The sequence below is a fragment of the Bubalus bubalis genome, chromosome 15 (assembly GCF_019923935.1).
Source record: "Bubalus bubalis isolate 160015118507 breed Murrah chromosome 15, NDDB_SH_1, whole genome shotgun sequence".
Lineage (NCBI taxonomy): Eukaryota > Metazoa > Chordata > Mammalia > Artiodactyla > Bovidae > Bubalus > Bubalus bubalis.
In genome coordinates, this window is record NC_059171.1 from 59,239,378 (window position 1) to 59,252,620 (window position 13,243).

The 13,243-nt window shown below is 42.8% G+C and overlaps 1 protein-coding gene across 1 annotated transcript; it reads right to left on the reverse strand.

Moving 5' to 3' along the window:
- Positions 1-2,745: 2,745 nt before the first annotated feature.
- On the reverse strand, positions 2,746-9,648 carry XKR4 (XK related 4). The gene is made up of 2 exons (XM_044928464.2): positions 9,591-9,648; positions 2,746-7,672 (listed from the first exon to the last, which is right to left on the reverse strand). The coding sequence occupies exons 1-2, from the start codon at positions 9,646-9,648 to the stop codon at positions 6,726-6,728; spliced, it is 1,005 nt and encodes a 334-aa protein (XP_044784399.1). The 3' UTR covers positions 2,746-6,725.
- Positions 9,649-13,243: the final 3,595 nt, after the last annotated feature.

Sequence of the window (13,243 nt, forward strand, 5' to 3'; positions counted from 1 at the left end):
CAATGTAGTATTCTTGTCTGGAGAATCCCACGGACAGAGGAGCTTGGTGAGCTACAGTCCATGGGGGTCACAAAGAGCCAGACACAATGGAGCGACCAAAACACACACACACACACACACACACACACACACACAGTGTCACTCAAAGATTTGTTAGATTCATCTTTCCTTCTTCCTTTCCCCACCCCATCTCTCTTTTTTTCCCCAGTCTGAAGGTCAAGGCAAGTAGCAGGGTTTGGCTGTCTTTCCCTTTACCTAACTGGAAGACAGTAGCATACATATAGAGAAAACAAGAAAAGAACCATCAGGCTAATTTGTATTTATCACTTATTTTAGTGCAAAGTAGAGCCATGGTAGAGGGGAGAGACAATTGTTTGGAATGAAATACAAGCATTTATCTGCCTACTCTGAATTAGGGGGTCGCAGTAAAATTCAATGATAAGTGATAAAGACTTCTGTTTCTCATCACTGACTTTTTTTAACTTCTAATCTTGAAGGACCTTTTTGATTTTTAAATGAAATTCTCTTGAAAAATTGGATCATCAGGCCATTTTTTTGTTTCTCCTGAGATCTTGCCAAGGACGGAAGAGATTTTGGTGGGAAAATATTCCTTGGTTTTCTAGAAGGATTTGCGGTTGTGAGAAGTCATGAGAAGTTGTGTTCATCTCTCAGCTCCAGTGTTTCCAGCTATGGGACCCTTGCCTAATTTAGTGTCTGTGAGCTTAAATTTTGTCTGTAAATGGAACTTAACTCATAGATGACAGAGAAGATGGAATGAGATCATGGAGATAAAGCTGGCTAATCCTTGATGCTCTTGGGCTCAGTCAGTTCCCATTAATACAGGGAAATGAACGGCGTAAGTCTTAGAGGGGTAGGGCAGGGGAATAACCAAAGCAAAAATTTGATTCAGTCAGTGTTTCTGACTTACATTGGTATATTATGAAAATGATATCAGCAAAGCAGCTATATTTCAAGGACATTAACTGACCCTTATTTAGCAGAATATAGACCCAGAAAGGGGGCTTCCTAGGTGGCTCAGCAGTAAAGAATTCACCTGCCAATGCAAGAGACACAGGTTTGATCCCTGGGTTGGGAAGATCTCCTGGAGAGGGAAATGGCAGCCCACTCCAGTATTCTTGCCTGAAAAATCCCATGGACAGAGGAGTCTGGCTGGCTATAGGGTCACAAAGAGTGGGACACAACTTAGCAACTGAGCAACAACATATCCAGAAAAAGTTAAAGGTTTGATTTCTTGGCTAGATCGTTACATGCAATATTACAGAAGTTTGATTTTTTTTCCTTACGGAATCTAGAGAAAAAGCTTCAGATGGATGGTGAAACAACACGATGTCTCAAACACTCAAGGGAGAACTTCCGAACCCCTCATTTCTGTGGGTAAACGGCTGTTTGCCACGTCCTCCATTTGGCTTTCTGCTGTGTGAGAGCTTGCCTAATTGCTACAATTAGCAAAATTAAATGGCTCATTGTGTTTTTATACAATTTCACCCACATGCCACAGAGTTTCACTTTGGAGGCTGTTGATCACAGACACTTACTGCATCTTTCCATAAGCTCATTTTTAGGATAGCCCCTGGACAAGACAAATGTCCACAGAGAGCACTTGGTGGGAGACAGTGCAGCCTGCCCAGTGGAGGAGAAGAGGTGCCACCCCAGTGTCCAGATGGTCTGATACAAGTGGGGACCAGAAACTTAGAACGGAGGGATGGGTTGGGGGTGATAGAGAGGAATGGCCTATGCTTAGCCAGTTTAAAAGGCTCCTGCTTCAGATGGGTAGAAGTGGGGGGGGGAGTGGGGGTGCTATGAGTCACAAGCTGACAGAAGCCAACAATTTGATTGTTTTCAAATGTGACTCTGGGTTGCTGAAGATAAACAAACATGAGTCGATTTGCGCCCATCACTGAAATTAGAGAAATGACCACCTCAGTCCTGCTGTGTTTGCATTGCACACACCAACCATTCTCTGAGTTGTTTTTCTGAAAGACAGCCTGAGATTTTTTTTTTAAAGGCTTTAAAAACATTAAAATGCAGGCACCTCATCCAAGCTTTATACGGAAACAGCAATTGCTAAGGGCAAAGACTCAAGAGAATGCCGGGGAACATATATGTAATCTCAGAAATGGTTCATCAGATTAAAAAAAATCTCTGGATTCTTGTCCAAACATTGTGTCAGAACTTGTTTCCCTTAATGGTATTTGGTACACTGAAAGACAAATACATAACCTTACATAATCCTGCTAAGGACACCAGATGTTTTCTTTACTCCTTTCAATATGTTCAGAGAAAGAATCTTTGAAATGACTCAAAGTTATTCTCATCTCTCTAAAGATGAGCTCCTTGAGGAGTGGGAAAACTCATTCAAGCTAAAAATGCTAAATTATATCTAGATATTTCCAACTGAAGAAGACTCTTGAGAGTTCCTTGGACTGCAAAGAGATCAAACCAGATAATTCTAAAGCAAATCAACCCTGAATATTCATTGGAAGGACTGATGCTGAAGCTGAAGCTCCAATACTTTGGCCACCTGATGTGAAGCTGACTCATTGTAAAAGACCCTGATGCTGGAAAAGATTGAAGGCAAAAGGAGAAGAGGGTGGCAGAGGATGAGATGGTTAGATAGCATCACTGACTCAATGGACATGAGTTTGAGCAAATTCTGGGAGATGGTGAAAGACAGGGAAGTCTGGTGGGCTGCATTTCATGGGGTCATAAAAAGTCAGACATGACTTCGTGACTGAACAGCAACATTTCCAACCCAAGTTCAAGTGTGTTGATGTCTTACAGACATGGATTCTACACTTGAGCTGATGCTGAAAAGGAGCGGGAAAAAACTTTTTATCTAAAAGTTTGTGTGTCAATAACATACATTTATATGCATTAACAACAGTATATATTTTACTATTTTTATCCATTAGTTGAGCGTGTACATATATTATATGTAATATGTGTGTTATCCATACTAAACACATGTCTATACAATATTTTTTTTTAAAAGTCATTGAGATTTCAATTATTCCTATTCACTTTTAATTGGTCAGTGCCATTACTTCATTTATTCATAGAGCCAAAGAAATGGGCCATTTAGAAATTAAGTATAAATACATCTTCAGATCATCTCTGTATTTTTCTTTTGCTAATACTTGAATTGCATATTATTGCCATGTCGGTAGGAGAATTTATTTCATTTGTTGGGTTCACAGCAACATCATAAAAGAAGAGTAACAAAGTGTCTACAAAGTCCAGGTTACTGAACTAGATAGTACATAGTTAAGAAGAACAACAGGAATGGGAGAAGATTTAAAGGACATAGTCATTTTGAGGGACCAAACTTTGACTTACATTGAAATTTTTTTTTTTTTTTCTTCCACACAAATACTTAAAGTCTCAGTGTGGTTAGGATACATACAGTCCTCAACTTAAGTTTCATTGAGAAATGTTCATTTAAAAGTGAAGAAAATTTATAATATTTTCTTTTAGAAAACTCATGGTCCTATGCAAAATTAAGTACTAAGGACAGACCCTTCACCGCACCCCACCCCCCACCACCCCAAGTGACCCAACAGACCCAGCACATGATGTTGGAGCTCACAGATAAAGAATCCAGTGTTTCCGATTTGTATGCTAACAAATTTGTAGGTTCCAATTTGTAAGGCCTGTTCCTTTTGGATTCTTGAGCTACTCTTGTGGAGAATTTAGTGGTCAACTGAAAATAAAATCTTAGGGCTTATACTAGAGTATAAATATGAAAATCAAACTTTGTTCCTTTGTACGTTGACAATGTCTCTTTAAATCCTAATACTGGAAATGCTCTGTTATCAGTGTATCTGAAACAAATACATGCTTGATGGCAACATAGTGCTTTCTGAATCATGGAAGCAAGATTAAGCCATGATTCTCCTTTTGTTGTTGTGTTGTTGTTCTTGACTGTAATCTTGAGAAGCCTTGTTATTTATGACATGGTGGAGATGTCATTTCCTTAACAAGCATTTTTGATTAAACCCTCACATTTTAAGTATGTTGGATAACAGAGTATTTACAGTATTTGGTAAAATCACTGAAAATTTCAAACTTCTTGCACTCTCCTGACTGCATTCTCACTTTGAAGACAAAGCACAGTACAGCATTTTTTTAGTCACACTGCGCTCATTTTGATTCTTCCCCTGTTAAACGAAGGATCAAGTTGAGAAATAACTTAGGATTTACATGATTGAAGAGTGATGGGACCTGTTGTGTTTGTTGACTGACATTATTATCTGTGATTTACTCATGGAATCCAAGGGATAGTTCAAATGAGCAATTCGGTTTCCAAAAGATCATTAATTATGAAGCTAATGACCCACGGGCTGGCACCAAAGTGAAGAATTTGCCAATATAATCATTTTTCCCTTCTAGAGTGGGGAGTGGAATGTTTTTGCCTATTGCTGGCAGGAAGAGCATCTTTCTGGGCCTTTCCTGGTGACCAGGTAATGTTTTCACATCCAAACCAAAGGTTATTATTTTTTAGTGGACTGCTGCTTGGAGGATCCATCATGGAGTACTAGGAAAATATGTCTACTGATAAAAATCATCTACTTTTTAAACACTGCCTTTGGACTTAGTACCAAAAAAAGTCCTAGTTTGAGCCCTCTGTCACTTGCTGTGGGTGTCGTCATAGGGACGGCTGCCTCAGTACAACACAGTCATGACAGGTAGTGGCTCTAGAACTTGACTGTTTAAGTGAATTGGACAGTCCAGATAACTGAATAATTAAGTTAAACTGACATTTTTTTTTTTAAAAAGTGACTTGACTAATATTTAGTGCATCAGTTGGGTAGATATAAAACTGGGAAAGGACGTCCAAGACATTGCCCGCTGTGGTCAGGTTTGTCATAAGAGATGGAAGAGTCATCACTTCCATCGTTGGTTTCCTGGGAAACATTGGCCAGTCTTGACAAGCCCTTTCTAGTTAAGCTGATTCTCTCGTCCCCTGATATTCTGATAGCACCCCTGGCCAGGTTCCTGGGGGCACCGACATGGCAAAGTAGGATGATCTTGCAAGAAACATGTGTTCTCGATCTGCTGAGGCAGGCAGATGGGATCTGTGGACCAGTTTCTACATCCCAAGTAATTATGATGCTTAAAGTATTTTAAACGATCCCAGGTCTATAAAAAAAGTGATGATGCCTATATGTATACCCTATATTTTTTTATTACAAAAATATTGAAATAATCCATGAGTTATTCCACTCTGCACCAACTATAAAAAAATACTATCAAAGTTTGACCGGCACTTTTAATGCAACAAAAAGCACCATGACTGGGGGTGGTGTGGGGGGGGACACTGGGAACAGAAAGTGGGGAATGTTTACTTGCTGGACAGAGGTATTTAAAACCCAGAAGCTTGTTGTAAGAGTGGGACTTTACAAAATGACTGAAATACAGATCTTAGCTGGATCTAGTGATAAGCCCTCAATCAGTTCAGAAGGGTTTTCTCACAGCATATTCACTGCACCTGTGGGCTCATACTTACAAAAATGTGTCCCAAAGCCTCTAAAAGACACATCACTTTGACCTTGGGGGTGGGGGGAGAGGGTCCTTTACACAAAGAGGACTTGACTGTTTGAGCACTCTTCTGCTTTGGTGGGGCTCATGCCACCCATGCTCAGCCGTTCAGGGCTTTCCCGTCAGACTCGTGTTGGATGGACTTTGGCACTAGAAGGGTGTGGCATGGCGTATTCTGAAATCCTCCCTGCCCGCTTTCACATAGAACCTCCATTCCTGCACCTGAATACTGGCCGTCTCTCCCGCCGCTCCGCCCTGACCTTCCCGTGTGAGCTGCACAGGCCAGGAAATCAGACACTCATTCTGCCTTTTGCTCCCACTTCCTCTCTGTGGTTTTATTACATTTTTTTGCAACTGAATACTGCATCCTGATTATCACTGAACTTACATCACTAAGGTATCAAGCTCCTTGGTCTTGTCAGAAGCCATCCATGGGCTGCATAGGATTTCTGTAATAGGAGATGTTCTCAACTGAAAATTTAAAATGAAAAAAAAATCCTGATGTGTGTTGAAAATGAACCATTTCATCAATTCTAATACATGTGTAAACACACTTGGGTTTTCTGTCCATTGGGTAAGGTTTTCACATGAGGATGGTTTATGAATTCTTTCTAAGCTTCACTATATTTTTTTTATTTGTTTGTTTTTTGTTTTTCTGGAGTCTTGAGGGATATGTTTTCTCTCTCTTAGTTTTCCTGCAGGAATCACAGCTTTGCATCAAGAGAAATCACCTAAACTATTTTGACAGAGGATTGGCATGTGTGTTAGTGTGTGTGTACTCATGTGTGTATGTGTGATTCAGTATATTTTTATGCAAAGATCAGTTAACTCCATCCAAACACCCTACTGATTGGAGGCAGTATTTCCCATCACAACAGTACCCTTGGATGGATGTGCTGAAGATTGAGCTGGAGGGGTTGGCGGCAACAAGGAGTCCCACTGAGCTGGCCTGTTCCCTTCAGACAGAGTAGGAGGGTCTTGGGGCTGCTCTTTGAAAAGAGGCCAGCAGCGGGCACTCTGCTGTCCGAGGGTCAGACACGTATCCGATGAGGGTCAAACTGGGAGTCTCACAGCCCATCGCCCTGCTCTAGGGGAGTTTCCTTATTGCCACAGCCCTGTTGTCACCCCTCTGTTTGGAGGTCGTGGCCCCTCCAAGTCCTCTCGTTTTATAAAGTGGTCTCATACTCCAGCCGCTCCTGAATGAGAGCATCGTCTTTGTACTGCAGCCTAGGAGGAGACGGCGAACATTCAAAGGCTAAGATGGCCTTTCGGAGGCTTCGGTCCAAAACGTGTCTCTCCCACGCTGGGTACCTATTCCTGAACAGGTCAATCTTAATGACAGATTCTTCAATCCGTGGTGGGCGAGAGGATGGGGTGGATGGGGCCGTGGGCCTCACCTGAAAGACAGGGACACACCCATCTCGCTCTGCGAATTTCTGGTCGCGGTCGCCGGCGACACTGCGGTTGTTGGAGATGGACCGCAAGGTGCTCGTGGCCACGTCTGGAGGCAGAGCGAAGGCAGCAGAAGGGTCCTCGCAAGCACAGCTTGGTGACTGCCCGAATCGGGGTCCGTTGGGGTGAAAGAAGGCATAATACATCAGCATAAAAACCACGCCGGTTAAGAAGCTGCTGAAGACCACGCACAGAGCCGGGATGGCAAACGCGTCCGCGATCTGGGGAGCCTTGTAGAGGTACCAGAGAGCACTCAAGGCTGTGTTTTCCAGAAGGATCACGAAATAGTAAATGAAGAGCCTACAGCGTGTCCTGCCTTCCTTGACATTGAACCAGCTGAAGATGTAGATAATCCCCACCACCATGTCGAACACGATCTCCTCCCACTTGGTGATGCAGAACTCTGTCTCACAGTGGACGATCCAGAAGGTCATGATGCACCAGTGAAGGACAATGAAGATCCCAAAGTAGAGCTGGAAAACCGAGGCGAAGAGGGCAAAGGTGATGACCCTGGCCGCGATGGTGAAGAAGTGCCAGCAGAACTGGATGACCACGGCCATGTAGCTGATGGGCTTCTTGTCATCGCGAGAGTCCCGAAGGGCCTTCTGGTAGGAGGCCAAGGCCCAAGCCAGGGATACCAGGGAGGCTGCCGCTGTGAAACCTACAAAGGCAAGCAGGAAGACAAGCTGTCAAAGGTGCAATACACTGGAAAGGAGTCACATGGGGCTGGGGGTTTGGGACAGGCTAGCTTCCACCGCAGCAAAGTGCTTCATTTCTCTGAGTTTTAGCTGGACTGTAGATGGGACTCCTAGGATCTGTCCTCCATGGTCCCCCACCATATGCAGAAGACATGGAGCTGATGAGAATGCTCCTCAGGATGAGAATGGGATGTGGGGGCTGGAAACGGGGAGGGGTGTTAGCTTTCTGTGTATTCAGCAAAAATAGATTCCGGAGGTTGTTTTGTTTGGTGGGAATATAACTGTGGACTGCATGTTGATAGAACTGGGTGGCTGTTTCAACTTTGCCACTGATGACCTCCATGACTTTGGACAATGATTTAAATTGGAATCCTCATTTAGAAGGTGGATAATCTCCAAGGCTCCTTGTCAGCTCTGGGATGCTGTGATTGAAAGGAACTAATAATCACAGGAAAGGCGAGGGGCTTGTTGGTTACCTTTCTGGTTCTAAACAGGAATAAATGTAGCTCAGTCCCCAAAGAAAGTTAATTATTTCTTGAAAATAAGGCAAGGAGTCCGTGGGGGTCTCCCTGGTCATGTTTTTTGTGGCACCTAGTGTGCTCTATGCCCTCATGTGATCTGGGACTCTTTCTACAGCTTCTTTATGCTTCGAAGAAGAAATGTCTGCTCATTGTCACTCGTCTTGTAATCTTTCACAGATTAAACATTGTGCAGAAATCACTTATCAACTGCTTTTCTTATTAGGCAGTGAGCCCTTTTAGTTAGTATTCCCCCTAAAAGTATGTTTCCAGATTAAAAAAAAAATATATTCTTACTGCTTCCCTCCATTCATGTTCCACCTACTACACTTGAAACATCACCTTTGTGGTCCTGATGTGGAGAAGGCTCTTCTAAAACACACCACCTCCTTCAGGAGGGAGGGAGAATTCCACTTTGTCACTGAAAGGTCAGATCAGTCTGCCCTGCAATTAGTTTATTAATAACGACCCGTAGCACGAGTCGTAACAATACTTGTGTATGTGTGTGTTCTCAGTCTTATCCGACTCTTCGTGACTCCATGGACTGTAACCCAACAGGCTCCTCTGTCCATGGGATTCTCCAGGCAAAAATACTGGAGTGGGTTGCCTTGCCCTTCTCCAGGGGATCTTCCTGACCCAGAGATTGAACCCGGGTCTCTTGCATTGCAGGCAGATTCTTCACCATCCGAGCCACCTGAGACCACTTGGGCTCGTCCATTTAGTTTACTCTAATCTAGAATGTTTCCATAGGCTTTCTTTGTCTTTTATCACTGGACAGTTTTTGAAGAGTACATTAATGACTGTTTTTGTGGTTCTTAAAATGAGACAAAGAGGCTTAAAGATACAGGAAATTGGTGTCTTCGGTAAAGACTTTACATTGTTTTATATTTTTAAAAAGATCCGCTGCAGGGAGCAGGGTGTTCCTTATGCCAGGGCTGTAGACATAAAGGAAATAGATTACTGCACTTTTTAATAATCGAAAAAAAAAAGAAAAGAAAGAAAGAGAGAAGGAAGGAAGGAAGGAAGGAAGGCAGGCAGGAAAGAAGGAAGGAAGGCTTCTAAATACAGTCAGAACCACAGGAAGAGATAAGCAAAAATTTTGCACCATTCTTCATTGCTCTCCTCTTCTGCTTTTGCAACTTCAGTCTGAGCTGCAAATGCCAAAACATTATAAAATAAAATCTGTTCTCCCGTTGTGTTGTTTATGGCCTGGGCATAAACAAGAATTCTTGGAAAAACCCAGAGAATGTTTTATGTGGATTTATAGCCTAATTCCCTAGATGTAGAAGGTTCAGGGAACTGAACCACGCACTCTAAACAGAGACTTTCCATCTCCTTAAGGAGTATAGAAGGGCAGCTCTACTTGCCCCCTCAACCTTAACACAGGCCAGCCAAGGGTTGGTCTCAGGGTTAGGACCCATGTTCACAACCGAACTGCAGCTAGTGAGAAAGGGCTTTTTCAAAAAGCTGTTATTGTGTAAAATTTCAAGCATATACACTAGCAGAAAGAATCACAGAACAGATAAACCCTGCATGCTCAGTCAACTCAAGGGTGAGTTCTGAAATTCTTCCCTAGGGAAGTGTGAGTTTTGGTCGGCAGGGGGCGCCTCTTGACAGCACCTCGACGGGCGCCTTCCTGAATCTTCCGGATGCTTTGTCTTCCTTTACTGGGAGACAGAAGAGCTGTGCTAGGACCTGATGTTTTCCCCGCTCTTCCTGGGAAGCCTGGCCTGGTGGCTCTCGGCCCAACTTCCTCTGGCTAAGTAGGTCCCCCAGCCACTCTGCCAGGTTTCCCTCTTCTAGGAAGACAGAAAATGCTGTGTTCAAACTTGTAAAACAAACAAACAAACAAACAAAACCACTTCTAAGTGAGAATTGAAGCGTCATTCCTTTCCGTAGGGAAGCCAGTCCCGATCCCTAATCTGAGTCCAGCACCTCGCCCCACCACCTGCCGACTACAAGTGCGCACCACACCCTGCACTCTGCACACTTTGAAGCACTCAGGGAAACAGACACCCAAAGGGAGGCTAAATAACTTGCCTGAGCTGATGTAAAGCATACAACCAAATTCATAGATTCCAAACTGTGCACCATGACCACAGACTGGGATCGGATTGGGGTCCACGACAGGTGAGAAGACGTATAGACTAGCGTGTGTGAGGTGTAGAACTCCAGGGCTAACAACCTCTAGGGAAGAAGGTGACCCCGGAGTGGTGCCGCCTCTCAGGTTCTGACTCTGAGGGCTCCTTCAGGCTCCCCTTGAACATGCTTGTTCCCAGGTCAAGGGGTCCCATTCTGGTTCTTTTCACAAAATTGACCAGAAGCACAAGCTCCTAGAGGGAAAACCAGGCCTTTTTCATCTTCACATTTTCTGGACTAAAACAGTCCTAATTTTTCTGATTTTTTTTTTTAGGCTTGTGGGATATTAGTTCCCCTCCCAGGGATTGAACTTAGGCACTGGGCAGTGAAAGCATGGATTTCTTACCACTGGACCTGGATTTTTAATCTGTGGAAAAATGTTGCCCAATTCAAGCTGATTATAGAGCAAAGAGTAGCAGGTCATGAAACCAGAATGGTTTTCCATTTCTTCAGCATGCTTAGAGCTTGTCTCTTAGTTACAGATATAAAAGCCAGAGATCCACTTGGCTGGACTCTTTATCGAATTCACCTAGTTGAAAGAGTATAATAATTGAAAAAAACATAAAACCGCCTATGCTGTGATCTTTGTGGAATGAGGTAAAGCAAAGAAAAGTCGTATGAACTCCACTGGGTCTAAGATGTTTGAAATCTCCTTGCATGGAAACCATTTTATCTCTTTTTTAAACCTTGTAATAGTTCTGATTAAAAATATTTAAATGCTTTAATATGTTTAATTTCTGTAGGGATACGCATTCTCCTCGTAATCCATCCCAAGGAGTTCAGCTTCTTTGCAAGGCAAATTGTAAGGCTGCTAAGGAGTTGATAAGGGAAATACGAATGGAAATTAAAAAAAATATTTTACTATGAAAGCAGTTGAAGAAAGTTGTGGGAAGAACCAAAGTGTCTTCTTCTCTTTAAGACATGTGAAAAGGAATTTCCTTTCTTTTTTAAAATTTTTAATTGGGAGATAATTGCTTTACAATATCGTGTTGGTTTCAGCCATACGTCAACATGAATCAGCCATATGTATGTATGTATGTATGTGTATATATATATAGGTCCCCTCCCTCTTGAAACTGCCTCCCACCCCCCACCCCATCCCACCTCTCTAGGTTGTCACAGAGCACTGGGTTGAGTGCCCTGTATCACACAGCAAACTCCCACTATTTTACATATGGTAATGTACATGTTTCCATGCTACTCTCTCAACTGGGATTTCCTTCTGAATGGAAAAAACACAAGTTAGATGACCTTGCGTAGCTGCAGCCCATTTCAATTTTTAAATTATCTTTAGATTAAAAAAAAAAATTCCCAGGAAAGCAAACATTCTGTGTGTAAGAATTTGAAAACATCTAATGCTGTTTCCCTAGGGAAAAAAACATTCTGTACTTAGGAGAAGGCAAGGAGTCACCCTTCTTTGTACAATATTACAAACTTCAACCTATATTTACATTGAACATAAAAAGATGATAGAAATGACTACTCATAAGACATAAAATGGGGCTTCCCTGGTGACTCAGTGGTAAAGAATCCACTTGCCAAAGCAGGGGACACAGGTTTGATCCCTGGTCTGGGAGGATCCCACATGCGGTGGAGAGCTAAGCCCGTGTGCCACAACTACTGAGTCCACATGTGGCAACAACTGAAGCCCAGGTGCCTAGAGCCCGTGCTCTGCAGCCAAAGAAACCATGGGAATGAGAAGCCCACAAACCACAACTACAGAGTAGCCCCTTCTCATCACAACTAGAGAAAAGTCTGAGCAGCAATGAAGACCCAGCACCACCAAAAATAAATACATGAATATTAATAAAAAAGAAATATCCAATGCAGATGTTTAAAAAAGACATAAAATAAGTAATCTGAGATCCCCAGTAGAGTTAAATTTTCCTTTATGTGAACATGAAGTTGCTCAGTCGTGTGCAACTCTTTGCGACCCCATGGACACCAGGCTCCTCCTTCCATGGGATTTTCTAGGCAAGAATACTGGAGTGGGTTGCCATTTCCTTCTCCAGGAAATCTTCCCAACCCAGGGATCGAACCCAGGTCTCCTGCATTGTAGACAGACACTTTACCATCCGAACCACCAGGGAAGTCTTTTAGAGTCAATTTATTTTCCACACCATTTATTTTTTCACAATCACTCTCTTTTTTCCTTGAAGTTTTTCTCTGCTGGATGGTAGGGAGCTTAGTGAGGGCAAAATGAAAAGAAATAATGGTATGGACCTAACAGAAGCAGACGATATTAAGAAGAGGTGGCAAGAATACACAGAAAAACTATACAAGAAAGATCTTCATGACCCAGATAATCATGAAGGTGTGATCACTCACCTAGAGCCAGGCATCCTGGAATGTGAAGTCAAGTGGGCCTTAGGAAGCATCACTACAAACAAAGCTAGTGGAGGTGATGGAATTCCAGTGGAGCTATTTCAACTCCTGAAAGATGACGCTGTGAAAGTGCTGCACTCAATATGCCAGCAAATTTGGAAAACTCAGCAGTGGGCACAGGACTGGAAAAGGTCAATTTTCATTCCAATCCCAAAGAAAGGCAATGCCAAAGAATGTTCAAACTACCGCACAATTGCACTCATCTCACACACTAGTAATGCTTAAAATTCTCCAAGCCAGGCTTCAGCAATACGTGAACCATGAACTTCCAGATGTTCAAGCTGGTTTTAGAAAAGGCAGAGGAACCAGAGATCAAATTGCCAACATCTGCTGGATCATTGAAAAAGCAAGAGAGTTCCAGAAAAACATCTATTTCTGCTTTATTGACTATGCCAAAGCCTTTGACTGTGTGGATCACAATAAACTGTGGAAAATTCTGAAAGAGATGGGAATACCAGACCACCTGACCTGCCTCTTGAGAAACCTGTATGC

Excerpts from the sequence above, each read along its gene's own strand:
- XKR4 (XM_044928464.2), bottom strand. The coding sequence starts at position 9,648 with ATGGGTCCTAACCCTGAGACCAACCCTTGGCTGGCCTGTGTTAAGGTT. Across the intron at positions 7,673-9,590 it reads TGTTAAGGTTGAGGGGGCAA|GTTTCACAGCGGCAGCCTCC; the intron begins GTAGAGCTGCCC and ends TTGCCTTTGTAG.